Genomic DNA, 26,206 nt, shown 5'->3' with positions numbered 1-26,206 from the left:
TGAGATCCGCTTTCGATAAACAAATAAACGAAATCTAAAATATTGGCCGTGCTCCATGAACAACATAGTTAATAAGTTTAATGCAACTAATTGAATTAACATGATCAAATGTCAAGCTGTAGATATCAAGATATTTTCATACTATTTGATACAACTTGAACGATCTTCTAAGTACAATATCTCTAAATTCGTAGATTACCGATATAGATTGAAACAAAATACACGGTTGATCGTAAAAGGTCGAGTATTAATAAAATTGTAGTTAAGCCGCTGAACTAATAGTACATAATAACTTACTACCATAAATCACTTGTCCAACCATGTACTTTAGTAGTAAACTTCGATTATGCTAATCGTACACTCTAATCCTTCCTAAGCATTAAGTTTATTCCCTAGAAGCCATATAACCGTAGACGTAACTAGTGTTAAGATCCGGCAACCGAAAATGTCAGTGGCAGAACTTATTAACCTTTGACAACCTGCGATCACACGATGAGCCGCAGAAAAGGCTCGATCCACGGACCTGTATCGCGTTCCGCAACCGCAACAGCTCACAGACAGTGGAAAGAAGTCGTCGATTATGCATGTAATCCGTTGTATGGAACTTTCTCCAGTCGAGTATGCATACATTAACGAAAGATCGGTGGCTCGTTACGCGAGAAATAAAAACCAAGGTGCAAATTAACGGTAGTAAACAGATACGTACACACGGCAGGACCAATTAGCGTAATAAGAGTTGTAAAGCGTGTAGAACGCGGAACGCATCATAAATTCGCAAGCAGACCGGGATAGAATTTCGAGTCGTCGATAAATTTGTCAAGCAGGCCGTTAATTGGTAACTGACTTACATACATACACCTAAATACGTGTTTGCTTAAACTAATCGAATAAAATAATGGAGGAAAGCAAGGTTTCTTCGAGTACGGTGCACTGTCTTCTTTTTTCTTTTTTTTTTTTTTAGACTTTAAACTTTTACGATGATTAAATGATCGAAGTTGTATGAAACTCTCGACGTCTATGATGTGGTCGACGTGGTGATGGTTGATTATTGAGGATTCGTACAAATGCAGTTACAATGAGCGTTGAATTAAATGGAATGGCTTTGAAGTGAAGCATCCTCCCATCTTGACGCGTTTTGTCGTGTGCAAACGTTAATAGCGGTTTACTGGATAAACTCGTGATAGAATTCGAAACTCGTGTTTATTGAACGTCAATGCAACGACTCGTATTATTAGCATACTCTTTGTGCATCTGCCACGAGCGAACGCACTTGTGACTTATAGCAGTTTACCGAGAGTTTCAACAACAGCCTTTTGCCATTTTCTGGGCTACTTTGTAGTATTTCCATTGTTTAATATCTCTCGTGCAAATTTGAATTAGATTTAGATTAATTGTATTTCTTTTTTTTGTTCTTTCGTACGAAGAAAGATATAAACCTTAGCTGGTAATTCAACGTCAGAAGTGAATATAGGTATAAGGATTACTGCTTCAGAAATAATAATTGAATTAAATGCGTGTTAAAGCACGTTACACTTATTATTTATTAAAGAAAAGGAAAATATACTGATAACCAAAATTAGAAAAGTCAATAAAAGATAAAGTAAAAGTACAAATAGAAAGATCAAACAAAAGAAATAGCTAAGAAATGAATTCATGAAACAATTTGAATCAGAAACATTACATTCTTTATTCTGAACAGGCAATGCTACTTTTCGAAGCACGTAACATAGTCTACTGTAATTTCACTTAAACAGCAGCCAAGATGAAAATTAGATGGCCTTACAGATCGGTCTATGATTTTCTTCCATGGGGAAGCAAACACGACTTGGAGCGCATGACAAACGGTAACTATCGAGAGGCTTGTTAGAGATAGAGCAACGAGCAACGGAAAGGTCCACGATGTTGAACGCTACCGGATGGCTTGCGCGTTGCACGAGGCCCCTGCGGCCTGTTTAGACAGCGTACGACGCTTCGTCGTCTCTTATGATTGACATGTATAAATATTTGGTTAGTCGCTTCACCGTTTCGTACGTGTATCGTACACGCGTAAATCCTGCACCACGTATCCTGCATACGTTTACAATAGTAAAGGTCGTTCATAAACGAGCAAGTAAGACCACATGAGACCGCAGGACGCTTGTACTTCCCGACGCGACAAATTAACGATTCTTGCGCCACGCGTAAACCCACGCAGATGCCTGGGAATCGCTTCTTTTTCGTGGTTTGTTGAATTTAGAAGTGTAAAGATCGAAAACGAATCGAATTTCATGGTTTAAGTGAACTGTGACTTATCAGCGATGAAATTTACTTTCGTATGCGTGAAAGAATTTAAATATCGTAGAAAATATCAGCATTAGGATTGGAAATAGCAAGAGGAAATATTTTCAATGAGAATTATTTAATTAGAGAAACTATTTATGGTTGAAGCAGAAATTAATATTGAATGATTGGATATTCCTACAAAGAATATGATATAATACGATACATGATGAAAAGGAAATCTGATAAGTACGTGGATGAAATAAAAAATTTCTACAGAAAAAAGGGGGAACACATATTTGAAGCTCGAGGATGCGTAACTTTGGACCTTGAAGTAAAATTTCGTTCTGCGGTACGTGTGGAAACTGGTGATTACGTAAAGAAGAATTTCTACTGCATATCGTAAAAATGGTCTTCGTCTCGTTCATAATTCTTATTTATGAATCCGGTTGGTTAAAAATATTTTAAACGAGTTGAAATACTGAAATTCAGTAAAATTTTAACTTATATAATATAAAATGAAGATCAAGTAGAAATTAATCGGACTGCAATCACGAGACGAAATTCTTAAAAACGTATATTCCTTTCAAGCTTTGAAACATACTGTACGAGTAAATGCACTTTTTCAATAGTGAAACGTCATCTATTTGTGAATTGATTTCTATCGAAAGAGGGTTTGTACCAAAAGCCCTTCTACAGGATAACGCGCCAGAGGCGAAAATCCACCCACGACACGCTAAATCACCGGAAGATAAAGAACCGGAACAAAGCAAACACAGGGTCCACACGAGTGGACCAACCCTCTTTTATATTTTCAACGACGATTCGTAATATATTATTTTTAAATTCTGTTAAATTACAGGCTCGATAGCCACGATGCGTTTCGATGATAATAGCAGAAGGCGTTCTACACTAATTGTACGTGTCTGAATGATGTTCTTGTATAAATTAAAAAAGAGGAAAAGGTGTAAGTATCAGAGAATTCTGTTTAATTATTTATGATAGAATTATGTAAAAAAGAAATTTGGTCGGCACAAAAATATCTTATTAAATTCTTCGTTTCTCAATTCTTAAATTTTTGTTTATACTTTGAATTATTCTAAAGATCCAAGTAGACACACAATAATACAATTAATTTTCATATCCACCAAACTATTCTTATTGCATGAACATTAATCTACGTTGATTGCCAAAATTGTTACTCTTTCATAAACAGAATTTCTGACCATATAGGTAACCAACTATAATAACATGGAAATTAATAATTATTACAAATAAATCAATTCGTACTAATATAATGATACAATCTAGTGATAAGTAGCTAAAATAAAATTTAAAAAAGACGAATATGTAATTCAAAGTTATACAGGTTTGCCACCGTGAAAGTTTCGCACCTACTTTCATAGTTCCACGAATTAACAATGAAGGAACAAACTGATCGATGAGTTGAACGATGCGATGGAGATCACGAACAGTAAGAAGCACGCGTGGGTGGATGATTCAGCCGGAGGAGGCCGGCTGCTTTGAAATCGATACACAACGTCATCGTACGATTCCCAATAGAATCGAGTGGTATTTCAATCGTGCTCGCTTCGAAACCCTGAAAGACGATCTCTCGCCTTTTTTCCTCGATCGCAGGTGTATTCGATCGATCGTCAGGTATTCTTCGCAGGAGGCTTGGTGAAAGAACACACTTATTCCACTTAACCGGTGCGATATTCAAAGTATCATTATCGAGAGACACGCGATCATTTAATCATGGATTTATTCGCTACCGATCAATTAATTAGCCAATCACTGTCATTAGAGGGGCAAATTATACGCCGGCGAAACTGAGAAATTACACGATGTATTTAATCGTGACTTAATTTCCTAACGCCAAAGTTGACGCGTGCTGTCATTTTTACGCGTTGTTTTGCTTCACAAAATCGCCGCCTGATCGATGAATTTTATTTTTAACGCTCGCCTTATCTGTCGTTGGCGAAATTTTCAAACCAGTAACCGAGAGGAACTCGCGTTGCTTTTGGATAACAGCTAATGGTTAATAAGTTCTCTATAAAAAGAACATACCGTGATTCCTTTCGAAACGTTATCCTTTCATCAACGAGAAACTAGCGTGAAAGTTTCATAAAAGTAACTGGATGCTATAGCGTAGCGTTGTTAGACTCGCAATCCCCATCGTTCTCATGATTGATCGATTTTTCTTACGCGCTGTTACACCTCTGCTAGTCATATTATCCCATTGTCTTATAATATCGAATCACACGAGCAACACACGTCGTGTGATAATATTGGCGAACACGGGTCGCGTTCATGACAAACGCACAAAGTGTTACGTTTCGATATGATCATGTTTCTAAAATTATCGTATTAAAATACAATTACTCCAATGTATTTTTATTTATCATGATTTAGGAATAATTATCATCGTACGATTATTCATAACAGGACACCTGCAAAGTCTTATAAAATTTTTAATACACACGTAATACGTTGATAAGCACATCGATCAGTCATTCATATAATGTCCAACGTATCCTTCTCAAGTCGATAAGCAATAAATATAGATTTGCCTATAAACAGCCTTACATCACGCGCTAAGATCTTCCACTCACAACCTGAATCTCCCAATCACCTAATCCCCTGAAGAAAAGCTAAGAAAACCAGAAAAATCTCGATTTGCTAGGTTGCTCAACAACGAGCCTGCGCTTAACAACTCTTATCACTGGAACGCCAGGTCCGTGTTTACTCGTCTCGCTTCGAGCGTCCGCAGGAGAGTTTTAACCGCTGTGGCAAGCAAAATAATCCTGAATCCTGATAATGATACACGAGGGACAAGCCGAATGATACACGACGAGTGAAATATAGCGTTTTATGTAATTTATCGCGCGATTACGGGTGAATCGCCGATGTCTGTCTTTTTTTTCCTTTTTTTCTTTTCTCTTTCTTTTTTCTTAGCGAAACCGTGATAAACCTAGAAAATCATCGAAGAGAGACCGTGACCGAGGCTGGCAGTGCACATGGGGGATGAACAGGTAACGGTAGCGGTTACAAGCAGCGGACAGGCTGTCGTCCGACTCTCGCGTTAAGAGAATTATTTATTGGGGCCATTGGCGCCGACGAAACGATTAGCATACTAATGTCCTCGACGATTTTCCTTGCGTCGTTCGCAAGCCGATCCTACCTCTCGTCCGCGACAGTGCTAATCTGCCATTATTAAATTATTTGCGTTACAGGGGGCGCGCCGTGGCCGCGGCGCACCGGCGATTATCATTTATCAATATCATGGGACAACATCGCGATGGTGATATTAATCGGCTAGGGATATTCGTACGTCAGCACGTAATGTCGCCCAGATAAAACTGGTATGCGATATCGGCCGTTGCCTTTAATAGGGATAGCGATCGCGCGAGCCGCGAAATGATTGGGATCGAGGTGCGCTTCCGGTCAGAAATTGATCGAAGGAAACTCGATGACGCCTCGCGTAGCGGTATAGAATAGATTAATTCCAGGTGCGAAAGAGGAAGCTTTAAACCTAATTAGCTGGTAGAAATCGCGATTATACATATGGTAATGCGATTCGTCTGGTTCATATCGGGGTTATGATTACAGTGGTGTGGATCGAAGGAAGAGGAAACTTTCAGTTCGATCGTAAATAGTGGTTTATCGATTGTTAGTTTTAATGATAGGTTGTTGGATATTTTAATAGGGAATACGTATAAAGTTTGGCTGATGGACTATGAATTTTACGGTGTTTGGTAATATAAACTGAAATGATTATATCGAAGAAGTATTAAGATTTAATAACGTTTATATATAGATATCTTTGTGGGTTATTTATAGGAAAGCAGGCTGATAAGAAAATTACTTAAGATACCAATAGTATCGAATTAGCCAATTAAGAATTCAACTCAAACAACGAGATTCGTCAAAGAACAGAAGCACTTGAATTTACTACAAGATGAAAGGAATTTTCTCCATTAATAACGTGATAACGCTTCCAAGAACTGATATATAATCGTTTCTCTCGAGACAAAGAGTGGATAGCGGCACGAAATAGAAAAAAACTAATTAAATAAACCGCTTAAATCACCTCCCACGTGTATAACACGTATACATAGCAACGCGAAAACTCACGAGTATCTTAGCATGGCTAACTTCCGCATACTTGACCACAATTACCTCCACGAAACAGGAGTAGGCAAATTCGCAGCGGCAAGTAATAAATCAAATCTCTTTAAAACCAGAGGATCGTGATTCCTCGCGAAATCTTCAGATGCAAAGTCTAACGAGCAGGAATTTATGTTGGAGCATGGTATATTTACAGTTGGCTGCAAGATTTTTGGGGGATTAAATGCCCCTTTACCATACGTGATAAATTATAAAAGATAAAAATATAAAATATACATATGTTTAAAAGGAATTCCAATAGTTTTCAAGCGTATTGTAATTATTTGCTATTCGTTACGTCGATGACAAGAATTCTCCATGCGCTCAAATCATAGTGAATGGTTCAATGATCGTAAGATAATTTGCCATAGATTTCTTCAGTTTTTAGGATTTCTTATTAGAATCAACGTCTTTGATTTTATTCTTAAAATTTGTTAAATTAAATATTCAATGAGCGTAACAGATAGTAACATGAGAATATCGATATTTTTTCCAATAAATTCAATATATACTAAGATTATCAATGACTAAGGTACAAAAAAATCTTGCACCAAAGAAATCAGAATGAAAGATAAGGGGAGAGATAAAGAATGGAACGAATCTTCGTCTACACACGAACAACCATACAAATATTCAAAAATGTACTGTCGTAAATCTACTTTAGTAATTCCAATACTATTCGATATCGAGTCATCTGGTTTTAGGGACTTTTGATTATAGAACGAACGCCAGACCGGCGCCGATTCCCGCCATTGTCGCATTGCTCGTAATGCGTTTTAATATTATGATCTACGCGTCGAGACTGGCGAATCGCCTTGGAAATCTCGCGGTGAAAGGCAGTATTATTAATTTGCACCGACGGTAATCGATCTTCGCCGCAAAAATCAATGCGTTCCCGATATTCTCGCAACGCCGCCGACCGAATAACCGTGTCATTAAAACAGCTCACGAACACCTCGAGCTCAGTGTAACGTGTCTCGAGCCGTAAGAAACAGTATATCTCCTGTAATCTCGTTAAAATCTCCGACCGTGGAATGCGAAAAGAATAGCGAATTATATCACGCAGGTGCCAGAGTATTGTAAATTTTTCCACGATGAGGGTGAATAACTGAGGTATCGAACACGCTATTCATGTCATTAAACGTGGGTCGACAGACGATGATTGAAGTTATGGTTTAATTTAACACACACTGGAATTTATAGTGGGACAACGACATTTTCTGGTTATTTACTACATGTAGCAGTATTCGATATTGTAACATTACGATTTTTAGAGCATGGCAGTATACGTATGTACGGAAGGTGAATATTTATTTTCCTCGTAAAACATTAATTGTAATCGTTAAATCTAATGTTATTAGATGCACATCGAAGCTTGATAGTTCAGGTCGTAAAAGACCAACTCATGGCGGGCTGATAAATTTCTATATCTTATTACTTCCAACATATTTTGTTCAAAGGTATTATGTTTATTGAATCAGGACGCTAAATGTTTATAATTATCCAAAGCCACGAAGAAACTGCTTTGCACACTGCCTATAAAAACCTGTAATAGAGGACAGAGTGCAACAAAGTTGACGTTGATTTATCAGGTACTAAACTTCGTACTGCTTTATTTATCCCCTGAGCCGGATTATTTCCTAATGCTCGTGAAAGAATAGTTAAAAAGAAAGGCACGCTGCCGACGATAAACGAAAGAACGCGTGGGTTGGAAATTTTCGTCATTAGAAAAACCTAATCGTTGGTTGGCTTGACCGCAGGGATTTATGCCTGAAAATTATAATAAAATACACCGAAGACGCCCAACAGTGAGCTAAAAGTAATGATGAGTCAAAGAAAAAGGATGAGCCGGCGTTAGAATATGACTGTAAAATTTTGTAACCCTGCGAGCAACAAATCTTGATATTCATTCGGATCGTGGAATATATTTCAACCGTGCAATTCTTGATCTTGTGGGCTGAATGTCGTCGAAAGTACGTGAGAATAGTACGGTAATTACACCCACTCTCCATGGGCGATGATTTAAATCCGGATAGTTATCACGGTTATCGTTTGTGTTGGCATTCGAGTTGTACGGCACTAACATGCGCGCAACATTACTTATTGTAGCGGTAAGCCAGATTTATGCAAATGTTATTTTAACACCTGCTAGCCAAATAAACGTGGCACTGTTTTGCCAATAAAACTATGAAACATTCTTGTATCAACAACGTCTGGCAAAAGCGATTTAGGGATGCTTTCAAGCTACATCTGTTATTTGATATAAAAAGAACAGGGAAAGTCTAATTCATATAGTAACTATAACCATAGTTTAGCCTGCTTCTTAATATACGTAGATGTTAAATCGTATTTCGTAATTTTTCTTTACGTTTGTTACGGACGAAGTTTACTTAAATTTTATTACTGTAAAAAGCTATAAAAAAAAAAAAAAAGAAAAAGAAAACAGATAACGAAATAACGAGTGCTACCACGTTTTTAGCGGGGAATATTGGAATTTAAGTAATTGCTCCAAAATAAAAAAATCTTGATAATTTTCATATTAAGAAACCTGTAAACTTTCCAATCCTATTTAATCTCATATTAGGTAGATACATCGAATCGTTTGATATATTCTTTCTAATCATTTACCTTAAAATTTAGGTTGCTATACAGAATATATCACCTAACTTGATCTATTTTACATATCTCGCTTATTTTTTATGATAGTAAAAAGTATCAGAGGAAGAGAATATTCGGTTCGATGGGGCAAATGTGGTGATAGGCAAAAAATTTTCTCAGCGACACTTTTTTCAAGATTTCAAAGACATCGAAGTATTTTTAAATGGGACTACACATTTTCACTGCAACAGTCTTATAGTTCATAAAAAACAAATTCAACGATGTACAATATGTTGATCTTCGCGTAATCTTCGATGAGAAAATCACGTTTGTATGGAGAGAAGGTAAAGGTAAGATTTGTATGTTTCAGTGGAAAATATTTATTTCAAAAGGTGTTCAAAATTAATTTTAATACGCTTTGGAGACGGCAAATGAACGATTTCTCTACATTTTTAAGTACTTATAATAATAATTGATGCACATTCGTATAGAACCCTATCTCACATGTTTTCTGGTGTTGTGCGAGTATCGTTGTGAACTTTATTTCTTAATTAAACCCTACAGGAAGGAATCAAGTGTCGTAAGACCCAACGATCGAGCTAGCCATCAAATTCTTGCACCACATTCTATCCAACGATCGGTAAACATTCTGTTTCTAAGCATCAGGAAAAATTACACAACACACTGTTCCAATGAAATTGAGATTCCTTCATTAACCGTCGCCGAACGAGTATTGAAATTAATGATTTTCTCGTCGACACATTGCACATCGTTGAATTTCGAAAAAAGTGACCTCGAAAAAACTTGTTTTCCCATCACTACATTTGCTCCTTTGAACCGAATATTTTCTTCCTCCGAAATTTTTCCCCATCATAAAAAATAAACGAGACATTTAAGATAGTCAAATTAGGCGAAATACTTCGTACATTTATTCTAATATAAATATAACAATCGTCATTTTCGTATACTTTTTTCAACTCACGCAATAAAACCGAATCGGTCATGCAAAAATGACAATACAGTCCTCAAATATTAAATATATCGATCATAGCGAAGAATGGACCGAGAAGAAGTGATATCTATCGCGTTGAAAGGTTTGAAAACGGCAAACTCACCGCGACGAGGGTGCTGAGAGCTTCAATTCGCATAGTAGCTGGCCAGGCCAGCGGGGAGGCCGTAGGTTGCAAGCTGTTGTGGGCCGATCACGTGTGTCGATCCCCGATTATTGGCCGACGATCTTTTGTATTCGATTTCACTCGGTTCGGAAAGTATCCGGCAGGTGATCCGATTCTCCCGGTTCTACGTCGATTTCTCGCGATCCGTGGTGCCGATCCGATGACATGGCTCCTGCGCCGATCTGTTAAAAAAGGAGAATTATAATTGGTAAGAATTAAAACATAAATAAATGATATAAATATATAATTAAAATGTATTACACGCAATACAGCTAATAGAAATGTGACTAACATATAAATAATTAGCAATAATACGACTGAAAATTACGATTCTTCTCTCTCTCTTTTTCTCTCTCGTTCTCTTTAATTCTTTTATTACCAGATATACATACACAGCCATATAAATGCAAAAAGAAGAAAACAAGAAAGCAGAAAATTGCAATAACCTATATTATGTAAAAAAGATAACAGAAAATAATAAATGACGTACGAAAAAAAAAAGAAAACAAAGAAGAAAACGATAAACAAGATTAATGGTTAGAAACCCAACAACCGTACAACTCAGCCCGGTCGATCAAGATTTAATCTTGGTAATGAAAAATTGACTTAAGGTATTATATTTCTCTTCTTCGTTTCTATTTATAACGAGAGAAACCGTAATAGAGGAATTTCTAATAAAGTCTTATCGATACCTCCGTCGATGATTAATTTAACACCTCAGTAGCACATCATCAATTAACGTCTATCCACAGGAACTTTCGTTCGAAAACGTGTTAGTTTACGTATCACGGTAAAAACAGTTCGATTTTACGTCTATACGTTTCCAAAGAAAAATATACCTTGTACGATACATGTCACTTATGACATCATAAAGCCGCACCGCAACTTAATTTTACTTCAGTTGAGTACAATTGTAGCAGAGCGAGCAACCTGCCACGAAGCCTATATTTATTGCGCGAAATGGAGCACAATGAAAATAATGAACTTTATTTCGATTATTTGAGAATATATTTCACTGGATGACTGACTGAAAACGGCGTATCACAAATAGCAGAGTACGGTGTTAATATCAGGGAGAAGACACGATCGCGCGACGCGGAACGTTGCGCTAGACTGGATCGATCTTTAAGATTTGTCGATAAAAGTAACGAGGCCAAGTTAAACGCCGGCGTTTCGGTTAAAAGAAGACAACCACGTTTCGCGTCACACGGACGAGCACGATAACGTTGTTAACCGATATCTTATCTTGACGTGTTTCCGATAGATACCAATTACGTTCATGTCAGACATGCACTGACCTATCGAAGTGATGCATTCAAACTCGAGCGTTGCACGTGTGGCATTCTCCTTCGAACATGGTTCTCGACTTTATTTTTACCAATTTTCCGCGTGATTTAACGACAGTAAATATTTTACTTCGTTAACTAAAAATTAAACGCTAACTAAACTAAAATCCCAAAAACTAAACCAACGAGTTTATGTCGCGATATTATGTACATGATAATATATATGATAAAATGGAAAAGCTTTCAAGGATAACTAAACAGGTAAAATCAGAGAATATAAAAACCCGAATCTAAACATTGAACCTACGCTTTCCGGTCACGATCAAATAAATAAATTACATGAAAATGTCTCGAAAGCCGTTCATAGCTAAAAATATCTATCGCTAGTTTATTCTGTTGGATTTACTCGCAGTAGACAATTTTTTAAACGTCTATAGGCATATATTAATATCGATCTTCTATCGATAATCTATAATATTTGTTAAACTATATAGTAACTTTTAATATTTTTCATGTTACTTTACCAAATTTGCGGATAATTTTTTAAATACTTAATACTCCGATTTCAAAACCACGATGTTTCATTTTTATCGAAGACTTTCTATTGAAAATTAGAATTTTTTAGCGGAAAGGTTGTAAAACAAACGAAACCAAAGACTCTACTGGCGCTGCTATGAATTGACACACTGTGTAGAATTATCAATTTGCAATTTGAATGCGTACGGGAGTTAGAGAGTTAGACAGCAGTAAGACACGAAAAGAAATTCGATGGATTTTCACCTGAAAGTAGGGTGAAACGAGCAGTCGTTGTCGGTTTTTAGATCGCGAAACTGTCCGTGATTTCTTGAAACCGGCGCGATTGACAGGCATAGCTATAGCATGGCGGTATTACAGATCCAGCAAACGCTCACCGCTCTCAGGATCATTCGTTATATGAGTTAATGACTCTCGAGAAATCATCGATTGGTCCGTCCTGAAGCCGCGACGCCTTTCACACCGTGTAAACACGCCTTCTCACGTAATGTAATGGACGAGAGTTACATTTCGAACGGTAAACGGGGTGGCAAGCGATTTTCCACGGTTTCACGCGCGCGATCTATCAAATACTCGTTTAAATGTATTTTCGAGCATCTCCACCTCGTAGAACTTGAATTTGTCCATTTGTAATCGATACAGTGTGATACGCCGCTATTCGAAAATCTTAAGACAAATCAATGTATTTTAAAAACGAGTCTTTCAGAAGCCAAGTTGATTGTATGCATTTTCTTTTTAAGCTTCGTAATTTATTACATCAAATACAGAAGCTTCGTTGAAACAAAATGAGAAGAAATTTTCAGCGGGAATGCAATTGTTTCATTATAGGCGTTTACCTCATAAGCGTTTCGATTAATTTTTTACATATTAATTTAAACGGTGAAGAAGTAACGGCGCGACTTTATTAATTGCGGAAGGAGGGAGGCTAAAATATTTCTGATGAGAAAAGGAAGATTTATGGTGTCCTATTACACAGTCTCGCGGAACCAGTTTGGCTTCATGACAAAAAGTCCACGCGACTCCGACGACCGAAGCAAGAAGCGCACACACCTGAGTGTACAATATAAAATATCGTGTAGGTGGTTAAATTACGGAAACCTGTTGCACTGAATTATTAATTTTCCAATTTATTAGGCGAATGTATTAGCGAGTCAATGGCATCGGTGAAGTGATTTATAAATCAATTACTATAAATTATTTCATTAAAAAAAATGAGGTGAATAAATATCTATTTTAAAATACAATTGTCATTCCTATACTATAGAATTATAATTGTTACTATACTACATTTCTATACTATATAATTATACTAAGCAATCCGGTATAATTATATAATAAATATAGCCTGTCAAGTGTACTCAAATTTCCAATTCTGTCGGTTTTTTAAGATCGTTTCTTTTCTTTTTTTTTTTTTTTTTTTAATTAATGAAATGATTACAACGGTCAAACGAGACTATAAAGAGGAAAAGGTCTTCACGATTTTTAAATATCATCGTGAACACGAAACGGCTCGGTTAAAATGCCGACTGCTTTGCATCGTAACTGCGTCGTGTTTTCTTTACGATCGTAAAGCTTATTCCATGCAAATCACTCTCGATCTGATTGCATCTACTTTTAAACAGCGATCCGAGAACAGTCTTATCGTGGATCGTCTCTATTGCCAAACACTTGTGAAATCGTTCGAACGCCAATTAAAAGAACAGGAAACAGAGGAATGTCGGTCAAAAATTCTTACTAAATAGTAGAGAACGCTTGTCGGTAAAAGTAGCAAGTAATTAGAGTGAATTAACTGTTCGTTTTCTATTTCAAATGACATTCATGATATTTATCAGGTATTGCATAATAAATATTTATCATTAATGGACAGTAAATATTGGGTTGTTTTGCAACACACATAAATTAATCCTGTTTTCGTACATGTATTGTACAAGAAGCATTTATAACACAACCAAATACTCGGTATATAATTTAAATGTTGCACAAACATTTCTTTAAAACATACATATTTCCCACTTTCTCAAATAATGTAATTTATTTCACCAGTAACTTCACTTCCCTAAATACAAACCATTCGTGAGTGTATGTTACAGGGTCGCTTTTGCTTGGCAAACTCTATCGAACGTATTCAAAGATTCCAAAATATGCACTCATCTACATAATCGCAAGATCCATCAGCAGATCTTACGAAACCATTATCACGGTCTCCGTCACCGAGAAACTAACTCACCAGCAGATTCCACGAATCAGCCTGTTTATCATCATTCAGTCGAATCCTCTTTTCGCTAGTAGCTCAAGAACTCACGGGAAGTTCGATGAAATCGAGTGGGCGTTCACCGGTTTGATGAAAGCCCGGCTACCGCGTAATCGTAAGCGGATTAGGAATATCATTTCGGATTATCGCCGCCACGTTGGAAATTTGGATTATAATTTCGGATTATCGGTGTGCTCACTCGAGCATTGAAAAAAACGTGTTATGACGCACGTTGTAATAATATCGATACTCACGTTACGGTAAACCTCCGATTACATAAACCTTTCGAGGAACAAACGGTTTCATATCATAGGAATCCGATCGTTTTCCATGCTTCCTATGATTTGTTATCATTTTATATAATTGTCCGAATTCAGAAAAACGGGAATTCATTTAAATGGATATTACAATAAAACTTCTTTTATCGGGGGACGATATCATACGTACGATCATACGTGGAATTCATAGGATTTTGTAGGATTTTATAACTGAAGTTTATATAACAGTAAGAGGAGAGACAATAGTATGGAATAAAAATAGTATGGAAAAATTCATTTCGCATATTCGATACAAATGCGACTCTCGTTTTAACTAGCAAGTTTTGAAGTCCACATTTTTGTGACTTTTTAAAAGTAAGTACATGCATTGGTCTATCATGAGATTCTAAGGCGTATTAAAAAGAACACATAAGAATAAAATAAAAAAGAAAAAGATATATGCTGATTCTGATCCGCGTCTCGCGTATTGAACGCGTTAACCAACTAACCAAAATCTCTTTCAAATAAATAAAATATAAAACTAAATTCCGCTACACTGCAGCCTGAAATGTCCATCGTTTCGCTACTCGTATGACCACAGCATATAATAACATCACCGGTCATTTATAGCTGCTCCTCTTACGAAATCGTCGATAACGCACAGGTATTCGGCGACAGACGGTGTCGGAATCTCTTATCTAGGTTTTTTCACCGGTGATGATCGAATTACTGTTTAGCTGGGAGGATTCAGCATACTTGCCCTCGTTTCCTCTTGCACTGACATTTCGAACGTCGCTTGCATCATCGTGACTTATCAGCGATACACGTCGACGTGGATGGCTAATCGGATGTAGACTTGGCGGCACGTCACGAACACCTTGCTCCGAACGTCACGAACACCTTCCTGCGTTATCCTGACTCACGAAACCGCGAACACGTGTCCGCCGATTGGACACGCTCTGCGGCGAATTAATTCGTTTTTGCACGAGCGTACCTTGATTGGTAAATGCCGGTAACATCGTGTAAAGATACGCATCGAAATCCCAACGTATGTACGGTGTGCTTTTCGTAAAAGTATTACGAATGTTATACAGTTTCCTCTTTGAGAAGGTTGTATAGTTTGGAAGAAGATACTAGATAATCTTTATAGTATATGTTTTAATATAATCTTCTTAGAGAGGAATATTTGAAACACGCGGAACTTTAATTGATCAACTCTATAAATTAACGGTCTGTTTTCTCAAGAATTAAACTTTACCCACATATGCTAAAATTCAGATATTTTTAATAATTTGCTCGTTGAGTGGTCCATTCTTGATCGATCGTTCATCACAGGGGTAGAAATTCTCGAAACGAATAAGGAAGTAGAGATAAGTAAAAGAAAAAACTGTAATCGATAGGGAATATAACAAAGGTAGAAGTAAATCAAATTTTCTATTTTACCGTTATTGTACCAATTCATCGTATGATTAACCGTTAAGTTAGCTCTTCTGGCTTTATACGAAGAAACGTAGAAATAGGGACAACATTGAATACAAGAAGTAAAGCTACGCATAGTTTGCTTTTATTATCTAGGAGAATATATCGAAGTGGGCATTTAGAAGATTCGTTAGGAGCAATGAATCGTCTATCCTTAGAAATATCGGCTCTAGGAACAAGCACATGATTCATCGGGAAAGATAAACCGTGGAATTCCGCGTCGTAAAGCATTTAGTCATAAGTGCGGAGGCAGGAAGCGAGCTTTTGGTAGAAAGTGAAACTGATCACGAAACCGTATCACGATGTGCACGAAAAATATCCACCTACGATCGAAAATCGAGAAACTTTCTCCTCCTTGATGGAACAACCCTTTGTATAAAATATATACGAACTCGATTTCGACGTACGATAACGATACAGTAATCTGGCTTTTACTTTCGCGACACGCGTCGTAGATGAATAATTTACAATCTTCCTATTGAATCTTGAAAAATCCCCTCTGTCCTACTCGAACGACTTTTTACATTCGCGAATCAAAATAATTGTAATTTACGGTATCGCGAAGAAATCAAACGATCTTGCTTCGAAGTGTCCTCGTAAAACGGCGGAAAAATTGCAAAACGCGAAGGCAGATCGTGCTTTAATTGAAATGTTATTTATGAATAATGGACAAGTTGTGACGTTTGATATCGCCTCGGTCCGCGTATTCGACTCGAATGCAAATAGCACGCTATTACTGTACATTATCGGGGAGGCATAGTGAAATATCGATTGGCGAATATTACGGATCGATCGACGGTGATCAGGTCGTGTTGTTCGATCGCGGACCGGATAGAAAGGCTGCACTTTAATTGCCAGTCGAGAACGATTTAAACTTGTACAAGAAACTTTATAGTTCGACGAGTTTCGTCGGGATTACAAGTAAATTGCATCTCGTAATGATAATAATCTCTCCATTATTCTTTTTATTTTTTTAGGTATCCTGATAGTATCCAATGTTATGTAATTACTCATTTTAGTTGTGCAATAACGATCGTTATTATCGTCATTACATAGCTAAATGAAGGTATAGAGCGTCGCATGAACGTATGTGTGGTCACAGATCATTGATCGATGAAGATAATTCGGTTTGACATACAAATTGTCTTTCATCGGCGACATTGATAGCATACGACAGATAAGAAGCTATTAAAATGTTACACACAATGGAACGCGATCCAATCGTGGCTCGCGATTCAAGTTTACGTATGGAGAAAAATTTATATTTTATATTGTCGTTCATGATTTATATGATCTGGAGGCAGTTAGTCGCACTAGATAGCTTTCCTATTAAAACACAGTCACTGGATCTAATTATAACTTAGTGGATAGTGTAGCAGATCGCTACATAATAACAAATATCGAAAAATGTAGTCAATCTTGTTTGCATAGAATTCTATATCATTAGTTAATCGTTGGAGATCTAATCGCATGATGAAATTTAATTTAACATATCAGATACTATTGCATGCAATTATATACAGCTAGATCGCGTATCGAACGACATCAATCCACACTATTTTATCAGAAAGAATGAATCGAAAAGATTTTAATTGGAATAAGGTCCAAGAGATCCTATCATAGACTCCCAATTGTAATATCTTACGGATCTTCCCCACGACCAAGATTATATCGTACTGAATTGTACATTGATAAAGTATATAGCGGTAAATGTAAATCTAGACCCCGACGCTTGGATCTGGACTATCTGAATTCAAATTCCGATGCAAACCAAATTTTGAATTTAATTCCCGAGTGTCATGAACCAAGAAACAGAAATCTCAGCTATGTACGAACATCGAAATTGGATGAATTCCAATCTTAAAGCTAAATTTCTGTCTTAAATCTCAACTACGAGTTTAATCGAGAATCCAACTCAATTTCAATCAAATGAATCAAATGATTTGAATCAAATGAAACTCAAATTTCGATCACGAACTCGATTTCGAATACAAAATCTGGATCTGAAAAATAAATCCAATTGCAAATCTAAACTGGAGATTCAAAATTCCGAAGTAGGACATTAACCTTAACCCATGGAATTCAAATCCAGATGATAGCATAATTGACATGTTAATCATCTATGATTGTAAGTTCAATCTATTGTTACGGCTATGAACGTCGTGTCAATGTTCAATCGAGTTTCTCAAATTCCGAGAATGACTAATCAAATTCGAGAAAGTCAAGCAACATTAGATTGCGTTTAATACGGTCTAACGAAGTCTACTAATTTTTTATCGCGTTGTATAATGTTTGATAAAGTCTGTAACGCTTCGAGCGAATATGATTTATGAAATCAATGGACTCCAATCGACTATTGTGACGTTCAATAGATCCTAGTGATGCTCGATAGGGTACAATGGATTGTAATTTGATTATTTTCAATAAAGTCTGATAGAGTCTAGTAACAATAGATTCTACAGTCGTCTGGTCAGATCTGATAAGTCTGGTTACAGAAAATTCAATTGCACAGGACAAAGTTCGATTATATTTTTCTAATTTCGATGATATCATATACAATTGTATGTTTATATTTCACAGAGGAAATATCTGATCACCTCTCACACCAATTCAAATATGAACCTTAGAAGATCGAATTTGGTCGTATTGAGATAAGTGATAAATTCATTACACAAGTTACTATATACATAGAACTCGGATAAATAATTAAGTTTCGATTTTAATTGTTCTAATTGTTTAAAAGAATAAGGAACGATCGATCGAGGTATATCTAAAGTGGTTGCTAACTTTGAGAATGTCTCCGAGAATAAATTCTTCGTGCAATAGACATTATTATGAAATATCGATAAATGAAGATTCGCGATAGGATGTCGATATTTAGCAGAAAGGAAACTGATAGACGTCTTGCTTTGAATCATATACCAACAAGATCTTACTGATTTCCGATAATATCGATGAGTACGTATATTACTTGCAGTTTTTCAGTGCGATAGCACTGGCGCCTCATAATCACAAACTATGTATGATTACTTCATCACTTTTTATTCATACCTTTTGAAAGTACCACATGTTTGGTTTTATTTTTGATTTAGACGATTTGAATCTTCACTTCAAATTATCTTGCTATACGTTGCACATTACACGCCATCCAATAATTAATTATCATATGATCGAAGATCACAGGAGACAAACAGACATTTCTCATATTTTACAATATTTTGTATTATCAATTTTCTTATCTTTATTTCATCTTGAATTTCGATTATCATAACGTTCTACGATCGGGTTCATTATGAAACTTCGTAGATATTTTCGTAATGAAAAGATTTCAGGAAGTTTCGCAAGATTTGTACCTCTAGATTTAAAAAGTCTTTTTTCCAATTCTGTAAGTATATTAACCACCAAATAACATTCAAATTTACATCAAAATTAGAAAATTAAGAAAAGTGAATTCATACGTGTTTACCTTGTGATTCTGAACTACAATGTATGTGGCATATTAGAAGCTATAATTATAGCCTAATTATATACTTTGTTATGTAATAAAGAAGCTTGTTAATGAATGTAAGGAATTATTAATTAAAATATATACACTAATTTTACTGGCATTTCCACGAAACGTAAATTCTACTGTAACAAAAGGAAACGGATGATTAATACCTAATTCCTTATCGCGAAACATTAATGATAACGAAAACACATAAAAGCATGTCTCTTGCAATATATTAAACAATGATCAAATCGGATATTAACGATACTATTTTAGCACTTCGATAACGTGATAAATCCTTTGTGCATAGGATTTATTTAATGCCAAGAACTAATGCACATTGGCGCCCGTTCTTTGTAGCAAAGGAGAAAAGAAAAAGCTGATTTGGTGTAGATCAGTCTGGAATGCAAGATATAGTTTCAGATTATGATAAAGATCCGAACGAAACACGCGATTAAAACCATCAGATTCATGCAATTACCTTTCTTACAAGGGTGATCCACACAAAGTAGGGTGAAAGTAGAATTATATGAATCAGAAGGATATTTCAAACAAGCTAAGTATTATAATTTGCCTCGTAAAGTTCGCCAAATTTGGTTATGAACGATTTTTAAGCGATCTATGTTCGAAAACGGAAATATATTTCATAGATTGACAGCCCGATGGGCATCATTTTTCTCGAAGTATGTAACTTTCATTCATCGAGGTGAAAGAAATTGTTCGTTCGTCAAATATTAATATCCCCATTCAAAATTATAATAATATGATTCAGTAGCCTGTGTGCATTACATTAGTTTTGCAAACAATTTTGTTGTTCATTTAATTAGTTCTCGTAAAATGCCTGCTCGCTGATTCAAGAAACCTAAAGTACGCGATATTTTTTCGTTCGTTCGTCGTCATAGCAAAGACCAATGGTATTTCATAATATGCAATAAGTTTGATTATTCTACACGCAGTTCAAGATTGAATTTCAAAATGTCGAAACTTAGCCGACTCAAATAACCCTAGCTTGTTATATTCAATTTTCTTCCTTCGTAATCATCTAACAACCCAGGAAAAAACTGCAGAGAACATTCGAAAAACTAAGAAAGGCAAAGAATACCAACAGTTCGTTTATGCGGTAGACCCTACAGATTGCAAATTCCTGAAATAATAGCGAAGAACGTCGCTTAACCCAAAGCTGAATGCGTGTTCGTTGTTATAAATAACCTTGTCAGAGTGGAAAACCATCGACAGAATGGCTGCAAGAATCCAACAGTTGCGTCGTGACGATTTTACGATCCCCTTGACGTCGCAATTACTCCTGGTTAGACGACGCGTCTTAATGACCGTGCAACCATTCATTTACGTCGTCGCTTACGGTGTTCGGTAACGAGGAAGCATAGTAAAACAAACAGCGTTCGGACGATTGGCGTGGATTTTACGCGCGGAAACGTTGTTGGCGAGGTTTCCTGTCCATCTCGCTATCTGTCTGCGTTCCAAACACCGTTGCGTATACAGCAACTAGGGTAACGTTACAAAATGTGATTCATAGTTTCTGCTTGTCACCAAGCAACCTACAATTTCATACTCGCGAGTCTTTCCACCGATAACGAGCTGCTAATTCATTCTTGTTTCTTCGTTTTTCTCTTTTCATAGCATGCGTTTCAATGGCCGTAGATTTTATGGTATAATCACCGAAACGAATAAAGGCTACTCCTACCCAATAATCGTGTATCAAGGAGGAACTAGTCGAATGGATTTTTCGAATGAGTCGAGAAACGCATAGCAAATATAAGCTAAAAGTATTTATCAGTATCGATAAATAAGCACGGGACGCGTTTAGATTATTCGATAAACGATTTCTCTTTCTTCGTCCCCCGGCATTTCCTCGTCTTTATCCTTCGCCGCCTTTTTTCCATTGATTTCCTCGTTTTCTTCCTCTTTCAATATTCCAATCGATTTGGTACAATTTACATAAAATAACGATTAATGCACAAGCTCGAGATCGGTAAGACGAGCCGAACCTGATTCGATCTACGTATTATAAACTCTCCTACGCGCTGCCCTCGAGGGGACATCGATGCCTGGAACGAGGTTACATCGAGAAGTAACATTACTCCCCTTCTTGTAAATTATACCGTAACACCTGGATACCTTGGATGCACGAAGAAGTTGTCCCATTACCAGCCATTGCCGACTTCTTCCACTGCTCCTGTACAGTCGAAGAAACGGTAATATGCACAAGGTGCTTGGCGGACCACGCGCTTCTTTGCTACGAGTCGGGAAGCGAATATATAATAGACAGTCCGTAGAAAACGGTTCATAAGTTTCTCCGTTTCTTTTTAGTTTCTTATATCAGAGATTCTGCAATTCTGCAATTAACCTGACAACTCCTTTGTTATCGTGACGTGTACGGCGAAAGAAGAAAACTTCAAGTCCGTTGCTATACTGTAATTCGAATTGCTATATCGCTCCATGCTTCAAACCCTTTCCCTTCAAGAGATTGACACGCAAACTCAAACGAACCTAAATTGCTTCTGAATTCTACAGAAACAAAATCTATCAGACTCTCTGATTTCTACTCCTCAACGGATAACTTCAGGAATCCAGTGATGTAAAACAATTAAAGTCTAACTAAACAGTGGAATTAAATCAAGTATCACATATTGTAACATACGTACAAATATTTGTCACGGTTTACTGCGTTTCATGATGCGATGCCATTCTTCTTTATCTTTTGCTGGGCTCTGGAGAAATGAGAAAATTCCGGATCTTGTGTAACAAATATAAACTTACGATCTAATCGTAAGATCTTTCATAAGAAAGAAGTTCACGTAGTTGCGGTATATTTTGCCAACATCAAGGAACAGATTTACCTTTACCAAAAGAAGATGAAACCATCATAAACCGCGAAATAGAGCGTGAATTGGATTCAGGCCGCTAATCGCGTCCCGCGATTTTTCATCGTGCAGCTTTCGCGATTCTGAAAGCAAGGGTCAAGTGCTCGACGCACTTAATCAACTGCATAAGAACCAGTGGTAACCGTTTGACAACTACCGGGTGTAAAACGCCCACGAGTAGCTGTAGAGCAAGAGCAACGTGTCCGAGGCTAATCGTCAAATCCGTTAGACGTCGTATCACTCATGACTCGCGCACAACGACGTGATTCTCGCCCATACTTTAATAATGACTTCCTTAACCCTGGTCGTCGCGTGATTTATACGCGATTACTCAGACACGCCTCGCAAGACCAGCTTCTCCAAAGTGATCCCTCGACAATCGCGCATTTTTCCAGCCGTCGAAGCGAGGCTGTACGGCAATTTGCGGACGTTGGCTATTAGGGCTTGTAACGTGAGCGATTTGACGTCTTAGCATGCTAGGAAACCCCACAGAGAAAGCACGCAACAGGGGGGTAGACGAGCTTAATTGAAAAACTTCGTTCGCCAGTGGCTCCCTGGAAATTTATCCGTGAAGAAAGTTGCGACCAGCGCTTTGACTAATTAAGCTGTCCAAGCCATTTCTAGTATTTTTTCTCTTAGGTTTATTAATACTTACTGGTAGGAAGGAGTAATAGATAATGTATGTAATGGAAAATAACGGGACAGAAATATAATAGATATAATTAAATAACGAGGACTTGTAGAAAAGTGGTATATAATAAAGTGAGTATATGCAGCTCTTGCAAAAACCACTATGCGTCTCAATATTATTTGTAATGAGATTACATTGTTATAGCTTTCTCATTTTTCGATTGTTGCTACTTTAAGAATTACATGTACTTATTTTTTAAGCGAATAGTCCATGTTATTATTATTACCATTATCATTACCATGGCCACTACTAGAAACGGTTAATGAATTTCTACCTTTCTATGATTGCCTGTAGCGATGTATTTTAATGTTCGAAAGCATACAGATTTTTCTGTGAAATTACTCAAATTAAAGATTTCGTTACACGCACCACTTTCTCTCCGAGCTCTATAAATAATTTATCAATCAAAGATATGGATAAGTTCCTTGGCTAAAACTGACGGAAGTAGAAAACGGGTGAAATCCTATTAACGTTAGAAAGTATCGAAGCTACGGCTACGATTAATTAATTAATTTACAAGGAACACGCTTTAACTCTTTAACTCCAGAGATTGATATGCGTATATCAAATAAGTCGATATAGCATTCGTCGGGTCTAATAAGAATCAATTTAACATCAACCAAGTGCTTGCCAATTTAGTACGCGTTTCACGATCCCTTGATCCGCTTTGCAACGTACGAAAGCAATTTTCCAGCTAGTTTTACTACCCGTCGAAATCGTTTCTTCCACACAGGATTTCACTCCCTTCACGCTCGGACATTGTAAACCGACCGCATAAAAGATGTTCATTCTACTTCTACTAATCCTTTCTACGAAACAACTCTGATCCATACAGAATAAACGACAAAGGAAAGAAGAGGAACTCTCGCGACGTGTTACTTAAATCGTTAAAATAAATATACCTCACGCTTCGGCGTGCAGCATTATGCCGAGGATTAAGATCATAAAATGCAATCAACGTTCGTAGGGAGAAGCGTAATTTACAATTTTACGCGAGTATGACGTACGAATAGACGGCGCAGTTATACCAATACAGTTATATCGGCTGCGTGTATCGTTAAATAAAGAAGAAAGGAAAGAAAAAAATGGTTCTCGATGGCGCGACGAGGGTGAGAACTCATTCATGACGTTGTTTGTGAATGGTACGCGAGACCGACGCATCGGCGAGCTAAGGCACACGAGAGAGAGAGAGAAAGAAGACTGGTTCCGAAACCAGTCGCCAATTAACGCGACACAGGCTAAGAAACACGATGGACCAACTTTATTACGCATTAACCCATTCTAATAATTTTTTTCGCCACGAAAACCTGAAATTCGTGTTCGTTGCATCGTTTCGTCCTGGTGATTGCACGGTGACCTCGATATTTTCGAACATGGCTATTTCGTAGTGTTTTCTATGTGTGGACGAACAGGTACACGTTTTGATGGGACGATAATTTAATCGCGAATCCAGTCGGAGAAAGAACGAAAAAGGATAAAGCGAGATCTTTTTTGAATGGATTTATACGATAAGCGATTAAATCTTTAGTTATAACTTTTTTCATTTCGCTACGGTTCCTGGATAGTTCTCGATTGAAATATGTTTTTATTTTGGAATTTATTTCTCGCTTTAAGAACTTACGCATGGGATTCATCCAGTTCTCCCTACGAATCCTTGTCTTTTATCTATGTGTTCTTTAATTTTCTCCAAAATTTGTTATTATCGAACAGAAGATTGCTATCATTTGACGACGAATCTAACATATCAGAACTTACACCCTGTAACAAGGTTCTTGAAATCTTTTTCGTTTAACAGACAAATATATTTTATGTAATTTTTGAAGATCTCCTATTTTTTCTTTCTTACAATTACGGTACAATTACAAAGTCTCTTGAAATAATAAAAACCTGATTAATTTGATTAGAATCCAAAGATCGTAGCAAGCTCGAGTCACAATTACTATTAATACAAAGCAGTTACAAATATAAACTCAAATACCTGGTACAATTAATTGACGAGTAATAGCACAACATATATTGATACTTCGTCCTAAATGAGTGCTCGTTTACCAAACTCCTACCTGTGCTTCTTCCGATTCCATAAGTCAATTAAAATGAAAAGAGGATAAACGATGTATCGTTAGAAATGATACTACCTGAATTCATCATCTATGCGATTATCATAGTCGAACACGCGTGTGAGAGAACTTTTCCGGCAGATACACAAGTTTTCAATATTCATTCGTTCGTGAAGATTGATTAAGTAAGTGGAAGTACTGGTTGAGACGTTCGACGCGATCAGCCAGGACAATTTCAACATTTTATGCACGCGCCAGCTGGGAAATGATTAATTGGTCGATACGAAATACAAGCGAACGCTACGAGCATGAGCAATTGCTCGGAAGATATTTAGCGGAATCAATAAAGCTATCGAGGATCGTGAATAGCGAAATACAAAAGTACCATGAGTTATGCAGATATATTAATATTGAATTGGAAATAAATATAAGATAGTTTAATAGCTTTTATATTTTTCTTTCTTGCTTCTCATTTTCTTTCATGGTTACATCGCTATGAGATTTTCGTATATTCGTTTCACAACGTTTTATTCTATTGAGTTAGAGAAAGGTAAATAATTAGATACACGAAAAGCAACATTCAGATATTTCAGTGTTAAATTAGAAATATAGTACGCTACTAAAACAATTGATGGATTGTTCACCGTATTTTGACTTGAATGGGAGTAGTATGAACTGTTGAAATAACAAATTTTAATTTCAAATGTTACCCTACTGACATTAGCCACAATAAACGTTCTAGTGTCAGTCAGCTCATTATCTTCGATCACACCGTAAACTCGATATCGGATAATCAACTCTTCTAACTAGTAAAACTATATATATTTTTAACTGATAAAGCTATACGTATTTAAAATTCATACCTCTCATAGAATAAATACCAACACTGCAATTTTGCAGAAACATTGAAACAGTACTTTAAAGATACCAAACTTGCGTTTATGAAGTTTAACATAAACTCTTCAATACCCACGACAAGCCAAAATACAAAAAGCAAACAGGGCAGATAAAAGCAGGAAAATTTCTCGCGTTTTTTCCGCGGTTGCGGTGAAAAATATTTCTCAAGAATACAAAGGA

At 36.7% G+C, this 26,206-nt stretch overlaps 1 protein-coding gene across 3 annotated transcripts in view; it reads right to left on the bottom strand.

Annotated features, from left to right (window-relative positions):
• The window catches only part of LOC122568773, a 59,214-nt gene that overhangs the window by 10,714 nt on the left and 22,294 nt on the right, over nucleotides 1-26,206 (bottom strand). For 2 of the 3 annotated variants that reach the window (XM_043728921.1, XM_043728920.1), the window contains exon 2: nucleotides 10,143-10,384. In XM_043728921.1, the coding sequence (XP_043584856.1) occupies nucleotides 10,143-10,175 (33 nt within the window). In that variant the 5' untranslated portion in view covers nucleotides 10,176-10,384. Of the gene's footprint in view, nucleotides 1-10,142; nucleotides 10,385-10,894; nucleotides 11,029-26,206 lie in introns of those variants that run through there. The other variant, XM_043728922.1, reaches the window with a different exon arrangement.

The sequence above is a fragment of the Bombus pyrosoma genome, linkage group LG6 (genome assembly GCF_014825855.1).
Source record: "Bombus pyrosoma isolate SC7728 linkage group LG6, ASM1482585v1, whole genome shotgun sequence".
Taxonomy (NCBI): Eukaryota; Metazoa; Arthropoda; class Insecta; order Hymenoptera; family Apidae; genus Bombus; species Bombus pyrosoma.
This window is presented reverse-complemented; position numbering and strand designations above follow the sequence as displayed.